Source organism: Mesoplodon bidens (genome assembly GCF_964165515.1).
Source record: "Mesoplodon bidens genome assembly, chromosome: 9".
NCBI classification, from domain to species: domain Eukaryota; kingdom Metazoa; phylum Chordata; class Mammalia; order Artiodactyla; family Ziphiidae; genus Mesoplodon; species Mesoplodon bidens.
The window spans coordinates 60,167,312-60,184,808 of NC_138166.1; the positions used below are offsets into that span (position 1 = coordinate 60,167,312).

The window sequence follows — 17,497 nt, forward strand, 5'->3', positions numbered from 1 at the left end:
GACCCCCATCCTGCCGAGCTTACACGTCCGCTTCCCTCTGTTACACTGTGGCTGGAAGGGGAGGGAAAGGAAGAAAAGATGACCAAGACTTAGAGGGGAAAGGAGGGAAGTGATTTCTGTTCTTTATTCCTTTATTTTCTATGTATTTTTTATATATTCTTTTTATTTTTATATATTATTAGATAGATACATTTCAAAGACCATAAACTTCATCCATTTAAAAGTGTAGTTCAGTGGTCTTTAGTATATTCATAAAGTTGTGCAACTATCACCATAATCTAAATTTAGAACATTCCAACACCCCAAAAAGAAGCACCATATCCATTAGGAATCACTCCCCATCCTCCACTCCAACCCCAGGCAACCACTAATCTACTTTCTGCTTCTATGAATTTGCCTATTCTGGATACTTCATGTAAATGGAATCATACAATAATGACCTTTTGTGTCTGACTTCTTTCACTTAGCATAACGTTTTCAAGATTCATCATGTTATAGCAGGTATCAGTACTTCATTTTTTTATTGCTGAATAATACTCCATTGTAATCTATTCTTTTTTCTATCACCTCCAAGTTTATATCAAAAGGCACAAGTCTTCTTTGAAAGGATTGCGCTATGAAGTATGAGGTCTGGAGGGAGATAAATCCCATCCCCACACCCCACCTGTTCTGGGCAGTTGTTTCAAAGAATCACCAGGCAGTACCTGACCAGATCCATCCCCAGTAAGGCTTCCGTTTCAGCGGCTGGCTCTCTGGCATTGATGGCTTCATTGGCTATGCACACTCCATGTTCATTGGCTCCCATTTCTGCCCCCCAAAGCCAGGCAGGTCTGCTTATCACGATGGCATGGGTCCTGGGAACTTGGTCGATTGAAATGTAAGTGCACTAAAAAATGAAGACAGGAAAGAAAGTGCCATCACCTGTCAGGTACACTTAGTTTTCACCTTGGTACTTACATTAAACCACCGCATCGGTTACAAACAGAGCCGAGAAATAAAAGGCCTTGGGAACACCCAGACTTAAAAAACACCACACGTCTCAAAGCAGCTCAAAGGTTTCCACAGTGAGTGTCAGTCTTGTCACTCAATCAGTTTTCTGTCTCTTTGGTTCAGGCCAATCTGTGCATAATGTTTACATCTACAGCAGTCCATTTTCTCGAACCAGGTATTCAAGCAATCTCTGCCCTGAATATTCTGTATCTAGCCATTTCAATGGGCACAGATGGCCACCAGCATTTCAAACAAGCATAGCTATTTATTTGTAAAACTCCTTCTAGATCAGTGGTTTTCAAACATTTTAAAAGTTATAGAGTCCTATCTATAAAAGAAACTTTACCTAGATGCCTAACATAGAAAGCAGATAAAAGGAAAGATGCTTTGTCTGAAGAAAAGAGGTCCCCTAAGCTTCCTGCAATGATCCCTAGGGCTCCCTGGAACACAGTTTGACAACCCACATGATTGCTCTAGTGGTAGAAAAGAGAAAATGATAGTGATACTTTACATTTAACTAACGCATTAAATGTACACTCTCTTATCCATTGTGCTTCCTGGTCTGTCCCATTTGATTCCCACACTAAGCCCATGAGGTGGACATATAAGGAAACAGTCCCAGAGAGGCATATTCCTAACTGCTGTTAAACTGCAGTACATAACCACTTAGAGCTGTGTCTCACCTTCTCCAGGCTGCTGTGTCTTTACCTGGAAAATGAATGAGCTAATCTAGATCAAGCTACTTCTTTGCAAGTATTGATATTTTTAGCCTCAGAACACTTCCTCCATACAAACTCTTACATAAAAGCATAAAGACAATAAAACTGGTCAAAGTGTATTGAGGTGAATGGAAGAACAGGCATGGGACTGGGGATAGATAACTCAGAGCCTTTCCCCTCCCCATACCGGGCCCCTGGGAGGACTCGGCTAGAGCAGTTGGAAAAGCACTAAACTAGGCTGTCCACAGGAGCCTCCTGACGCTGACACGTTAGCAGTCTATGACACACATACTCTTCCCGTGGAAGCTGCAGTATGGAACTCAGGGCTCTAAATTACACAGAGCTTTTTAGCTCTCAGGGGAGAAATTTATGAGCCACAGCAGCCATTTGCATTTTAAATTGGGCACCTGAAAGCACTGGATCAACTGCAGCCTTAGATCTTTTTTTTTGACTCAAGACCCACTTATATGGACTGAATGCAGCCCAGAAAGCTACTCTGCATTGATTTTCCATCATCTCTAAACCTCAGGTAAGAGCTGAAATGCACACTCACTGATCACGTGACATCCGTATCTTCACAATCCACGTTAGGTATTGCTCTGCACTGGGATAATGTTATTTCATTTGATAAGTATTTGTACACTGAAAGCTAATTAAACCCGGAGATTGTCAAGAGACCTTTGAGTTTTTCATGGCAAATTGATAGTAAAATATACTCTTGAAATGTTTTCCTCTATTCAGTTCCCGAAAGTTATTTATTGTTTTAAAAAAATGATTCTTTTACAGCAAAAAGCTGGCCAAAGCAGTAAACAAACTACGGTCCTCTGTGCTCTTCGAAATGGAATTGAAGTTTGTATGTTAGAATTGTACTATTTCATGCCAAAAGCAGCATTGATCAATACTTTCCAAAACCCCTGTACCCACTGAGGTCCAGTGACAAACTCTATCTTGAAAAGACTAAGTAAATAGGGAAGGAATCTCAGATTCTTAAGCACAGATTTATCATAAAGGATTTTTTTTTAAGGACAGGAAAAAAGCAAAATAGGAAATGAGCTTTTTATTTGCCCTCAAATTCATCTTGACACATTCATTCCCATTTCATCAAGTATCTACAGAGCAATGACCGCACACAAGGCATTTCGTGTTAAGTGCTGCTGGCAGATAAATCAGTGAGGAGGCCCACTGTCTCTGTCCCTTCAGTTGAGAAAGGAGAAGGCACATACGCAGACTATGACCACAGGCCAACTCCAGTTAAGTGTCACTGAGGCCCGTCTGCTTAATATGCACTGCATCTCGTCCCCTCCTCCCCCCGTGTACTCTGATCGACACGATCCTACTCTCGCTTTTCCTTTCCCCGTTCCATGCCATTTTGACCCTTCCAAAATACTATATAACTGACTTACGTACTGTACCTGCTGTTTATGTATGCTATCTCCACCAGCTAGAACGTAAGCACTATTGAGAGATTACAGAAGGGAAGGAGGGAGAGATCTTTGCTGTTTAGTTCATGATATATCCCAAATCTGGTATATAGTAGGCATCAATAAACCTTTTTTTGAATGAATGAATGGATAAATGAATGAACAAATGAATAACAAAGGTCGGAGGGAGCATAATAGAGGTTCAAAGGAAAGGGAACACAACCAAGTGGGCAGAGGTTTTTATCAAGTGAGTGACATTTAGGTTGATCTTGAAAAGTAGGCCAGACATCGAGGTATTCCAGCCAGAGGTAAGAGCCTGAGAAGAGAAAGGTGGGGATGTCAAAAATGTGTTCACGGTTCAGGGAGGTCCTCCACCCTGCCACTTAGGGGAGCTACGATGGCACTGAGTCACAGGACTGCAAAAGCTCAATAAGTACTGACAGATAAAAGTGTTGAACACTGAATGCAAAAGACCATATGGTCTCTGTGGGAGTCCAAAATACATGCAGCCAGCCTGACACTTTTCAGGCCAAACTTAGAATCATGAGGAAGGAAGGAGATCCCCAACTAGCCAGATGGGCTAAATCAGCGCCTCCCAAGCACCAGGCTGCAAGCGGATGCCCCAGATCTCCTCACAGACCACAGGGTCGGGGAGCGGGAGGTGGGTGGGTGTGCACCCCAGCCTTAGTGAGCCTACAACACAGGCCCCTCGGGGCATCTTTGTCATGGACCACAGAAGTCTGGGCCTCGCAAGGGCCCTTCTGTGGCTGCAATTCACACGTGGTCCACTGGGTTTGAAATCTGTCTAATCACACCCAGGTGTGGGAGGGAGTGAGGAGGATGGCCACACGGGTCTCATAGAGATCAGTTATTTAAAATCCCAGTTTGCGAGCAAACCTCACAAATAAGGAACATTTACACAAGACGTAAGGAGTTAAACTTTGTAAAGTCAGCCATCTAGAACATGAACTCCGCAGGCAGTCATTTTCTTCAGTAAAATTCACTGACAGTCACGATTTCCACATTATTAACAAGACAGAGAAAAAGCGGGATTTGAGATAGCAGGAAAGGTGTCTCTGGGGAAGAAAATCCAAAAGTACCTGGAATTTTCTTTCAGCCTGGAAAAACAATTGAGTTCTAAAGTCAGAAGTCCTAGCCAAGTTTCTATGAGAAAAAAAGAAAAGAGACAACGTTCACCGCTCAGAAGATCAGTCTTGACAGGGATAGTTCTGGCCCCACTTTGGTGATTAAGCTGTTCAAGGGGGTTTCAGAAAAAGGAGCAGTTCGTCTTGCTGCCCCGTGGCCACACCCACCCAACCTTTAATGAAACAAATCTCTCAGCTAGTGTGACTTCTGGGGGCCAAGGCCACACAGCAACATAAGAATGCCCAGGGCAGGGGGCGTGGTGAGGCACACTTCTAAATGTCAGCCCTGCCTAATGCTCATCACTGAGGTTTTAAAGGTATTACCTGCACTGAGCTGGTCGCTCTCAGGTGGCTCCTGGGGACACATGCCAGGTTGGAGGATGGAAAGATAAACCTTGACAAGGCCCCGGAGACAAAAACAAATGACAACTCTTCTTCAGGGCAAACCCTTTATTATTTTGTGTGATGGTGTCCAAAATGAAAAAGCTAAATCAGCGTCATGCTGTCGCCTACCCCTTGCACATTCCTGCACACACTATTTCTGGATATCACCCAGTGAAAGGGGAATAGAGACACTCACACAATAGACGTTTCAATTAATGAAACGCAATCATTGTGCCTTTCCTACTGTACTCAGATGGTGAACACAACCCTGGCACCACCAGCGAAAACCACTGTGAAATGAGTTGATGAGTCAGCCAGACTTCTTAGGGTGGGAAACAAAGGTAGGGAAAATGGGATGCTTCAGGGAAACAGTTTTTAGTTTTAGAAAATGTGTGACTCTAAAGCAGCACTGCTAATTATCACTGAGGTTGTTCATTTTTCAATTTTTTTATTCCAGTGTCCTGCCTGCTACTTGACTGGTTTTTGAAAATGTGCCCTTAAGGCTCATATGAGTCTAAACAAAGACAAAAGAAGATGTTGACCACACTTTAGAAGAGCTGCTTTTTATTCCCCCGAAGCTGTAAGATCTTTGAGGATGGACAATGCAAAGGCCTGGCGTCAGAAACAGGATTGGGAAAGGGGATGTGATGGAAGGAAGCCCCCTGCCGAGCCATTCTCCCACGGAGCAAGGGAGACGCTCTGACCCCACAGAAGGCTGGGGACTCCTGCTCCTGGGGCTGAAGAGAAGAAAACAGGAAAACACGAAGAAAGACACACAATCTACTTAGTGGCCATGGAGCTCTGGTCAGATTTCTTTGATTCCAGAATGACTTGTGCTCTCCTGCGGTAGGGGATAATCTTCAGAATTAACATTCAGGACCCACTACCTGCCCCACCATGTACACACATACTCCACACACCACAAATACAGCCACCACCTAAACAATGCTACTAACACCACCACCAGCTATCATTAATTGGTACTTTTCTATTCTTCTTGCAAATATTTTCACTGGGGGAAGAAAAGGGAAATGATCTACTGAAAACCCACCCCAATTGTGAAAGCTGTATAGCCTTGCTGAGGATACTAATCCCACACTGAACTTCATACAGTAGAAAATAAAAATAAATTAAAACTAACTTTCAAAGAAAAGGAAACAATGAATTCTAAAGGAGAGAAAAATGGAGGTGAGGTTTAATATATAATAATATGAGAATCTTTCAAAAAATATTATGTATCAAACCTGACTTGGCTATCAAGAATTGTCTCCATAAATTGTGGTATAATTACTCTCTTGGACACCAAGTATGACTCATGTAAACTGTAGTTGAAATCCATTGTTCTTCCAGGAAAATATTCTAATGTTAGATCCATTTTTTTCTTAAATAGAAGGTTTAACCATTTAAGAATAGACCTATACCCATCCGTGAGCACAGATGCACATCCACACACATACAAATGCACCCATGCACACACAGAACATCATAATCCAGGAAATTATTCATCTGATTCTTCAACACCCCTACCCATAGGGAGAAGCAGGGCCTGAGGTAAAGGGAGATGAGTTCTGTGATGCACAGTGTACAGCATCCTCAGAGAGGACACAGGGGATTTCACAAATTGATACATACTTATCCATCCTACTCTGCAACCAAATGAGGAGTTGTTAAAAACCCAGAATCCACAGAAGAAAGACTAAAGAACACAAAATAAAATGTTCCAATCTGCCAGCTGTGCAGCTGAACAAAAGCGTACAGTGTAATTTCAGAAACTGAGGAACTCTGTGCTGGAGGACCCCATTTCTTATTCCTCCATCTCAAGCAAAGTGAACTGGACATAGAGTAGATGATAGATGGACAAGCAGACCGATGGACAGACTGAGTGAAAGATGAAGGGTAAGAAAGGGGACGAACTGGAAGAGAAGACCGCCTGGTAGGATGGACCAGCTGGAAGGGTGGGCAGGTGGGCAGATGAGCAATCACAGTGACTCTTTTTTTAAATGAAACCTCCATTAAAAAAAAAAAACACACACAATTTTATTTATTTATTTTTTCTTTTGGCCGTGCCGGACGGCATGCAGGATCTTAGTTCCCCGACCAGGGATTGAACCCATGTCCCCTGCAGTGGAAGCGTGTGGAGTCTTAACCACTGGACCGCCAGGGAAGTCCCACAGTGACTTTTTGCACATGGTTATTGTCAGAAAATGGACTCCAGGGACTGCAACACTCATGTAGGAGATCTCTAGGGAAACTGCAGACGATGTATGTTTAAAATGTCATGAAATGGCTGAGGAATAGATGGGTTTTTATGAGAAGTTCTCACTCTTCATAGTTAAACTTTTTATGTATGCTAATGAGGACTATTATGAAAGTTACATTATAGTTATTGTAGCTCATAGGCCCAAATGTGGAAAAGAACCCATCATTCTGTACTTGGGACAAAAACAGGGGAGGGAGACAGGCGTAACTGTTTGGGAATTAAACGGATAAGAGTAAGTTTGAAAAGCAGATTTAGCATGTGCTAAAGATAGGAGTTTGGGAACTGACACCTGGAGTTACAGAAACTCTCAACACTGGTCGATTGTTTGTTCAAAAGAAGAAAAAACCTCTCTCTGCACAGTGTTCTCCTTGGAGTTTACAAAGTGCTTTCACATGTTAGCTCATACATGCTTTACAAGAACCCAGGAAGGCAGACACAGAGGGTGCTACAATCTCCTTCTGGCAAATGAGGAAACTGAGTCTCAGAGGCTCAAAGGCCCAAGATGCAGTAAATGGGGAAGGCAGGACTAGAACCCAGGACCCTGCCTCCTGAGCCAGAACTCATCCCTCTAGTTTCAGGTGACTGTAAATTTCAATTGATTTATAATGATAGAACACACTTAAAATGCTACATGTTCATAGAAGGGCGGCAGGCTAGAGGGAGGAGGGGATACTGGTGCTGGGGCCTTGAAGCATGCATAGGAGTCTACCAAGTAGATGACAAGAGGGGAGAGGAAGGACATTCTCAGCACGGGATAGAAAGAGCAAAAGTACAGAGAAATGCAAGAGTGCTGTTTGTTCAAGAAATGACAAGCAGCTCAATATAGCTGAGGCCTACCATGTAAGTGAGGAGAGGAAAACTAAGTATGAGGATAAAAAAGTAAGCAGGAAATTGTACAGCCGTTATGGAGATCAATTATTACAAAAAATTTATCCTATGACCCAGTGATCCTGCATCTGGAAGTGTATCTAGTGACTGTACCTACACATGTACAGAAAGATTTATGTACAATGTTCTTCACGGCTGTACTTTCTAGACCAGCCAAAAGTCTAAGTATCCACCAAGAGAGGGGTGATTCAATAAATTTTGGAGTATCTCCACAATAGGCTACTATCAGCTGTAAGAAAAAAAATAATAATCTCTATGTTCAGCAATAGAAAACTCTTTAGAAAATGTTACTAAACAAAAAAAGCAAATTGTAGACCTTTTTGTAAGTTTGAAATTATATATTTAAAAAAAAATCAAGTCTCAGAATAGTGTATATAATGTGCTACTTTCACGAAAAAAGAAAAGAAGGCTACATATCCATATTGATTTGAAGTAGTTTGCACAAAACACTGAAAAGATGGGCAAGAAAATAATAGAAGGGATTACATAAGATGTGAATCAGGGGCTTCCCTGGTGGCACAGTGGTTAAGAATCTGCCTGCCAATGCAGGGGACACGGGTTTGCGCCCTGGTCTGGGAAGATCTCACATGCCACGGAGCAACTAAGCCTGTGCACCACAACTACTGAGCCTGCATTCTAGAGCCTGCGAGACACAACTACTGAGCCCACGTGCCACAACTACTGAAGCCCACACGCCTAGAGCCCGTGTTCCGCAACAAGAGAAGCCACCACAGTGAGAAGCCTGCACACTGCAACCACAAGTAGCCCCCGCTCGCTGCAACTAGAGAAAGCCCGTGCGCAGCAACAGATCCAATGCAGCCAAAAATAAATAAACAAACAAACAAATAAATAAATAAAAGATGGGAATCAGGGTAGACAGGAATAAGGGGAGATTAAGACTGCTTACTGTAAACCTTCTGATGTTATTAAATCTTTGAACCACACCAATATATCACCTATTCAAAACGTAAAATTACATTAAAAAGTATCTTTACCCAAATGAGCTGAAAATTTATGTCCATACAAAAACCTATGCACAAATTTTACAGCAACTTTATTCAAAATTGCCAAAACTTGGATGCAACCAAGATGTCCTTCAATAGGTGAATGGAAGAATAAATTATGGTACATCCAGACAATGGAATATTATTCAGAGCTAAAAAGAAACATTCTATCAAGCCTGGAAGAGACATGAATGAACCTTAAATGTATATTAGTAAGTGAAAGAAGCCAATCTGAAAAGGCTACATACTATATGATTCCAACTATATAACCTTCTAGAAAAGGGAAAACTATGGAGACAGTGAAAAGATCAGCAGTTGCCAGGGTCTGGGGAAGGGAGAGATGACCAGGCAGAACACGGAGGATGTTTAGGGCAGTGGAACTACTCTGTATGACAGATACATGATATTAGAAATTGTCAAAACCCATAGAATATATAACAAAGAGTGAACTTTAATGTAAACTATTGCCTTTGTTAATAATAATGTATCAGTACAGCCTCATCAATTGTAACAAATGCACCATATTAGGGCAAAATGTTAATAATAGGGGAAACTGGGAGGCAGGGGGTTGGGGGAGTTGAGGGGTTATATGAGAACTCTCTGTACTTATACTCATTTTTCTGGAAACTTAAATCTGCTCTGAAACTGTCTATTAATTTAAAAGAAAAGAAAGAAAAGTGAGCAGGGTGCCAATCAGGAAGAGTTGTGAATGGCATACAGATCAGCCTGGACTCTCGTCCTATAAACAACCAAACATTTTTAAACAAGGCAATAACAAAGCTGTGATCTGGAAAGAAAATTCCGGTGACCCTGCAGGGAACAGAATTCAGGAGAAAGAGACCTGGGCACCAATAAGCAGATTAAAGCAGAAAGGAGATAGGGGTGAGTGTGAATGAGCTGGGGGCCGTGGAGTGGAGATGGGGACACAGGAGAGGAAGCAACAAGACTCAGTGACAGCCACCCCCGTGCATCCACAGAGGAGTGGGAAAACGAGGGTTAACACTTCTGTCTGGTTTCTAGATTAAGCGATGCAGCAGACAATAGCGCTGTTAGAGGAACAGATGAAACGGGGAAAGTGAATTTGGTTTTGGATCCGTAGTTATTTTACCTGCAGAGTTTGGATGTGGAAACGTGCAGAGGCAACTCAGAACACAGACATGCAACTCAGAAAAAAGGTCAGGGCTGCCTTAGGGACTAACTCTGGTATGTATCAAGCTGCACTTATTTATGCAAGGGGATATAATGTAACCTATAGTGTATTTGAGCATTAATATACCATAGGTTAACTAGTGAAAGGAATCTAGTCTATTTCCTAAAATGATTGTAACCGTGAGAGTAAAATACAGACTTATTTAACCTATTCGCCAAAAAAGAAAACAAATGTTTTCTAAAATATTTATTTCAGCCATATTTATAAAAGGTTTTGTGCAACATTGTAGTTACTATGGCTACTAAAAAATGACCCCAAGGGGCTTCCCTGGTGGCGCAGCAGTTGAGAGTCCACCTGCCGATGCAGGGGACACAGGTTCATGCCCTGGTCCGGGAAGATCCCACATGCCGCGGAGTGGCTGGGCCCGTGAGCCATGGCCGCTGAGCCTGCGCGTCCGGAGCCTGTGCTCCGCAACGGGAGAGGCCACAACAGTGAGAGGCCCACGTACTGCAAAAAAAAAAAAAAAAAAAAAAAAAATGACCCCAAATTTAGTGGTGTAAAACAACCATTTATTATGTTCGTGAATTTGATGAGTCAGGAATCTGGACAGGGCACAGAAGGGATGTTGTGTATCTACTCCATAGAGCCTGAGGTCTGGAATCACTGAAAGGTCATTCACTCATACATCTGGCAGCTGACACTAGCTGTAGGCTCTCCATGTGGGCCCCACCCCATAGTCTCTGTACATGGGCGTTTGGGTTCCACCCAGCATGGTGCCTGGGATCTTGGGGCGAGAGTTCCAAAAGAGGGAGACGAGTGGAAGCTGAATCCTTTTATGACCCAGCCCTGGAGGTCACACAGCACCACCTCCATCATGCTTCACTGCATGATGCCATCGGAAGTCCTCACCAAGATTCGTGGCAGGGGTGGGGGGCATAAACCCTCCACTCCGTGGTGGCGTGTCTATCACACTGTGAGAAGTACATGTGGAATGGGATTTGGTATAGCCATCTTTGGGAAATTAAATCTGCCCACATGAAAATCAAAGTGTTGTTTCAGTTTGCATGACCCTCTGAGAAAAAGAAACATTTAGGGAAGACAGACAGGGAAGGTCAGTAACAACGCAAACCAAACCGACTTAATCCATACCGAGTCCACTCTGTTCCAGGAACAGAAAGAAACATTCAGATCCAAACAACATGGACATTCAAACATTAATGAATACCCATTTAAAAGCTAGCATGAGCACCAGAGAACCTAGCACTCTTTTCTGCCTGTATGAAAGAAAGGTCCCACTGAAGTTTAGGGGCTTGGACCAAGTTAGTGGTGCAACACGAGAGGCAAGTGGTTCTGGCGAATATCCTGTGGGAGCCAGTCTGCCACTGCCTCAACCACAGACTCATGCACTCTGCCTGTTCGTCTCAGTGTCTCTGTTAAATTCACCTCGCATAAGCAGCTCCTTGTAGAGTTCTGTTGCTCTGGTGATGCTTAATGCTTTTAAAGGATCGAAACAGATAAAGATTCAGATAAGAAAATGAAATACACACTGATGAATACCCACTTAAAACCTAGCACAATCACCAGAAAAATCAGTTTATTTTGTAAAGCATAGAACATCAAAGAATACAGATTATGTCAGGGGCAAGAGTTTGTTAATCTACTAGCTCCCATCTTTTTCACCCAAATTCTTCATCCTTCAACAAACAATTACCATTTAAACACATACAACTAAATATACCATAACCAAGAAGTTTATTCCATGAATGCAAAGATGGTTCAACTTATCATTAAATAGGGAGAAAAAAATCAGGGGATTATCTCCATAATCACTGGAAAGATAACTAACAAAATGTAACACCTATTCTTGAGGATTTAAAAGCAATCAAAGTATGAATTGATGTATACTTTTTAACATGACAAAACTATATAAATCTCTGTTCCCAAACCAGCATCTTACTTATTGTGGAAGCACTAGAGGCTGTCCCCCCTCAGGTCAGAAACAAAGGCAAAGATATCCATTATCTCCATCACTATTAATACTGAATCCAAGCTATAAGCCAAACAAACAAGAAAATAATTAGAGATGTAAGAACAATCAAACAATCTCTATTTGCAGGTTTTATAACAACACACCTGGAAAACCTAAGAGAATCAATAATAAAAGCTGACACAACCAATAAAAGAATTTAGTAAAAGAGCAGAATGTAAAACTAACATGAAATAGCCATCATGAGAGTTTGACAACACACTCTGGGAATATGAACAAACAGGCACTGTCTTACATTGCTGGTGGGGACGCAAAATGGTACACCAGCTATGAAAGGAAATTTGACCATATCTAACAAAATTACATACTTACATACGCTGTGACTCAGAAATCCCATTTCTAGGCACCTATTCCAAAAAAATACTGACTAAACAGTTCTTTAAGCACTCAAAATAAGAACTGGTGGATAATTTTTAACATGATAAAAATATATAAACCAAGACCAGATACTGTGACAGATGCACAAGGCTATTATTCACTTCAGCACTATTTGTAATAGCAAAAGACTGGAAAACAACCCAAATGTCCAGTAATATGGGACTGATTAAAGTCTGATTACATCCACAGAATGAAACACGACACAGCTGTAAATGAGGAATGAAGAATCTCTTTAGAGACCCAATGGAGTGACCTGCAAGATACAGTTTTAGTTGAAAAGAGCAAAGTGGAAAAAAGTGTATATAGCATGCTACCATTCATCTGAGAAGGGAGGAAAGGGACTGGGATAAATATTCATATGGATATGTATCTGTGTGTGTGTAGTGTATTCCATATATTAATATGGAATTTTTTAAATGGAAGGATAAACCCCCAAACTTCCAAAACATGATAACCTATAGAAGAAAAAGGAAATGGAGTGAATGGTACAAAGGTAGAAGCTAGACTTCTATGAATATATCTTATTTCATAGATTTGACTTTGGAATTGTGTAAATATTTTACTTAAGTATAAAACATGGGCCATAGCAACGAATGTAGAATTCTCCATGTGACCCTGTTTTTAAGGCTATGAACAAACCTGAATGGAGACAGGAATCAACAGAACCCACATGACAGTTGTGACTTGTGAGCAGGCTTCCAGGTTAAGACATCAAGGTGCTGGGCAAAGCCAGAGAAAGAGAATACACGTTAACTGAGAGACGGTAACACGTGACTTACCTCAGCCTTGCTCTCAGGTTCATGATCAGCTGCCGAGAAATACACAATCTCTTGCACTTCATCCCTGGGCCGAGCTGAATTTTTCCCAAATACCACCAGACCGTCCTTCGCACGTGGTGGGAAGGCCACAAAACAGTAACTTGGAGGAGCTAAAGCCATCCTGAAAAGAGAGAGATGCCAGAGAGAGAATGGAAGCAGGCCTAACATGGAACATGCCACTGGTGAGTTCTTCAAACATATTTCACCCACTAAGAGAGTTCTAGTATTGAACTGTGTGCCACGAGCTCATTAAGAGAGCCCAGCTGGCAAATGTAGGTGGGGTGTCTGGAGGAGAATCACAGAACCACTGACACCAGGTATTGTTTAGTACTCTGTGGGAATAAAGGATCTCAGGTTCGCAACAGACCGCAGTGACAGCCAAAAGTGCAAGGACGCAGGAGAATGGAAAGGAGGTTACTGTTCCAGGCAGAAAACACACACGCTGCCACCTGTCACAGCAATACAAAAATAAACAAATATGCCCTGTGACAGCGCACTACAGAAGTGCCTCTGATCTAGAGATGCATGGCTGCCATATGATAGGTTTTGGGGTGGTCATGGGGAAATGGGTCTGCAGGTAAACTGAAAGATACCCCCCTCTTTTATATACATCTTTCTCTACCTCAGTGACATAACACTCAAGCACCTCTTGGCTTTCCTCCTGCCTCTCTAGCTGCTCCGGGCTGGCTGGTTCTCTTCTACTTGGCCATCGAGCATCCTTACTGCTTGGCTCTTCCTTCCTCATTTAATGCTCTTTTCTTTCTGGGAAAACTCATCCATGCCCAGAGCTTCGCTTGTCATTTACGAACCAGTGACCTACCTATATAATTCCAGCTCAGTTCTCTCCTTGAGCTCCTGACCCACAGACCCAGCCTACCTGATATCCAAAGCTGAGTTCATCATCTTCCCTAAACTGGATCCCTTCCTAAGGTTCCCTGTCTCAGCAGCCAGCTTCATCATCCGTCCCACTGGAGCACCAGGAACTATCCTTACCATCTGCTTCTCCATTAAAATATAAATGAGAAGTAAAGCAATATTCTCAGAAAAGCAACTGGGATTCAAAACTCAGCCTCGTCACCTACTAGCTGTGTGACCTTGAGCAAATCACTTTACCGCTCTGAGCCTCATGTTTTGCCCCAGCCCACAGATGTATCATGAGCATCAAATGAAATGATTCTTGAGAACGTATTTTGCAACTTGTAGAGGCTACATGAGTATACGAGATATTTTCTTTGGGTTTTGACCACTCAAATAGAGCAGCGTCTCAAAATTTCTGTTGAGCAAGCCAGTCAAAATCAACTCCCCTCACTCACTACTGGACCAGTTATCAAGTCACAGAGTCAGCAACATTCTATGTTTAGAAACATCTTTGTGAGGGACCATATTGCTACGTCTACATTCAGGCTACTTCAGGGTAGTCTGTGTACACACACCCCGGGCTGTCAGAGTTCTTCCTGGCAGTGCTTATGACAGGTCCCTCCCCAGGGCACAGAGAAGTACGTAGTCCATAACTCTGAAAATAATTCCCTCCTAGCTCAGGAAAATAGCCCCTAGTCCCTCTGGGGGAAAGAAAAGGCAAGAAGATAAAGAGACTCCAGTTCTTCCTCCTCTTAACCTTTCCCATTTTCACAAAACCACATTATCTTCAAACTTGAGGGATAAAGAGGAATAAACCAAGACTCTGTATGTGTAAGGAAGACCTACAATAATTATAAAATGCCTTTGTAGAGGATTCCTAGAATTTGGAGGTGGGAAGAATTGCTGGCTGAGCCAAATAAAGTGAAACAGACCCAGAAGAAGGTAAGATCGGGAAAGAACGTGTTTTCCTGTGTTTGTATGACTCTCGTATGTAATAGGACTTCCCTTCTGCCCCCATTGTTGGACCATGTCAAAAGTGCTGGTGTCTGATCTATGAGCAGAACCTTATTTTACTTGATCCTTAAAAACAGTAAAAATCTGGGACTTCCCTGGTGGCCCGGTGGTGAAGAGCCCACCTTGCGACGTGGGGGACGTAGGTTCGATCCCTGGTCAGGGAACTAAGATCCCACATGCTGCGGGGCAACTGAGCCCGCGTGCCACAACTACAGAGCCCACGCACCCTGGAGCCTGTGCGCCGCAACCAAAGAAGAGAAAAACCCGTACACCACAGCAAGAGAGAAGGCCACACACCACAACGAGGAGCCTGCACGTTGCAACGAAAGATCCCGTGTGCCTCAACGAGGATTCCACATGCTGCAACTAAGACCCAACACAGCCAAAAATAAATTAAATAAATAATAACAGATAAATCTTTTTTAAAAAAATAGTAAAAATCCACTGGTCTTGCATTTACAAGACGTATCTATAGAAAATAAACAACATGCATGCATTTTTTTAACATCTTTTTTTTTTTTTTTTTTTTTGCGGTACGCGGGCCTCTCACTGCTGTGGCCCCTCCCGTCGTGGAGCACAGGCTCCAGATGCGCAGGCCCAGCAGCCATAGCTCACGGGCTATGCCGCTCCGTGGCATGTGGGATCCTCCCGGACCGGGGCACGAACCTGCGTCCCCTGCATCGGCAGGCGGACTCCCAACCACTGCACCACCAGGGAAGCCCCTAACATCTTTATTGGAGTATAATTGCTTTACAATGGTGTGTTAGTTTCTCCGGTATAACAAAATGAATCAGCTATACGTATACATATATCCCCATATCCCCTCCCTCTTGCGTCTCCCTGTCTCCCTCCCTATCCCACCCCTCTAGGTGGTCACAAAGCACCGAGCTGATCTCCCTGTGCTGTGCAGCTGCTTCCCACTAGCTATCTATTTTACATTTGGTAGTGTATATATGTCCATGCCAGTCTCTCACTTCGTCCCAGCTTACCCTTCCCCCTCCCCGTGTCCTCAAGTCCATTCTCTATGTCTGTGTCTTTATTCCTGTCCTGCCCCTAGGAGTTTCTGACTAGCACTTATTCTTCAGCTTGGACATCTGCTTGGTCAGCAGGTCATCTGAGTCACTTGACCATGACGAATACATAGGCAAAGGAAGCCCAGGGATATGTGGGCCCAGAGAGGCTGGCTTTTCCGCTGAATTTTGGGAATGATTGGGAATGCCAGAAGGGAGCAGAATTTTTATGTCATCTTTTACCATGTTAGATGAACCCATAAACTGTGTATCACAACCTGTAGCAAACTAGCCAAAGCTAATTGTCCATTACTTTTCCTGGATCACCATTCTACACAATGACTAGCCTCAGAGATGACTTAGCTGGATCCTTTTCTGCTCTCTAGATCAGTGCTGTTCAGAACTTTCTACAATGACGAAAATGTTCCATCTCCACTATGTAATACAGTGGCCACCAGCCTCAAGTGGCTACTGGCGTGTAGTTAGTGTAATTAAGGGATTAAATTTTTAATTTTATTACAAATTTTAATTCACTTAAATTTAAATAGCCACAGGTGGGTAGTAGAAATCCTACTGAACAGAGCAACTTTACAACTTCCCAATAAACCCAGAAATGAAGACTTTCACATTGAGGTTTCCAATGACCCCAAAAGCATTTATTTGTAAAGTCCTCCATTTATTCTATGACAAATCGTGCTATCACCCACATAAATTGAATTAAGTCAAGAAGAGGTAGGACAATGCTACAAGACTGAGAAAAATAAACACAGGAAGTGGATACGGAACTCATCAGGTGAACTGAGTTTAATTTAAGCAAGCTCTTTTCTCCAGAAGCTAAAGGTGATCATAGCCCTAGAGGACAATTCCAGTTCCCTTGATATGAATCTCACATTCCTGACTCTGAATATACCTGGAAAGTGGCCCTCATTGCTACCTGGAAACCCCTTGTGTACTTTGTCTGGTCAATTCCTCTCTTTAACTCCTAAATGAACTTTTGAGACCTTCACTTCTCTTCAAACTTCCAACCACTTCCTCTAAGTAGATATCTCACCTCATAGTCCACAAAGGACGGATGGGTGGGGGAGTGAGACTATTCCAGAGGGAGGCTATGCAGGTTTGAAGGCCCTGTGGCTGGAGAAAGAGGAAGGAGCCATTACATCAAATAGCCAGTGTGGCTGAGCCAGAGGTAACAGGGAAGAGGCTGGAGACGCAGGGAGAGAGGCTAGTCCATGTTGGGTCTTGAAGGCAACGGCAGGGACTTTAGTGTCTGTCCCATAATAAACACTAAAGCCACTAAAGGCTTTTAAGCCAGGTTTTAGGAAGGAAATGGAGCCAGTGCACACAGATGGAAGTTGGCTGTGACAGGGAGGAGACAGCAGTGGATGGAAGGGAATTCCATTTCTGTGTATCT

At 42.8% G+C, this 17,497-nt stretch overlaps 1 protein-coding gene across 1 annotated transcript in view; it reads right to left on the reverse strand.

Moving 5' to 3' along the window:
- Positions 1 to 17,497, reverse strand: part of SCRN1 (secernin 1) — a 58,559-nt gene that overhangs the window by 25,976 nt on the left and 15,086 nt on the right. The window contains exons 2-3 of the mRNA XM_081243513.1: positions 13,166 to 13,325; positions 705 to 886 (exon numbers count right to left, since the gene is read on the reverse strand). Of these exons, the coding sequence (XP_081099639.1) occupies positions 705 to 886; positions 13,166 to 13,324 (341 nt within the window). The 5' untranslated portion in view covers position 13,325. The remainder of the gene's footprint in view (positions 1 to 704; positions 887 to 13,165; positions 13,326 to 17,497) is intronic.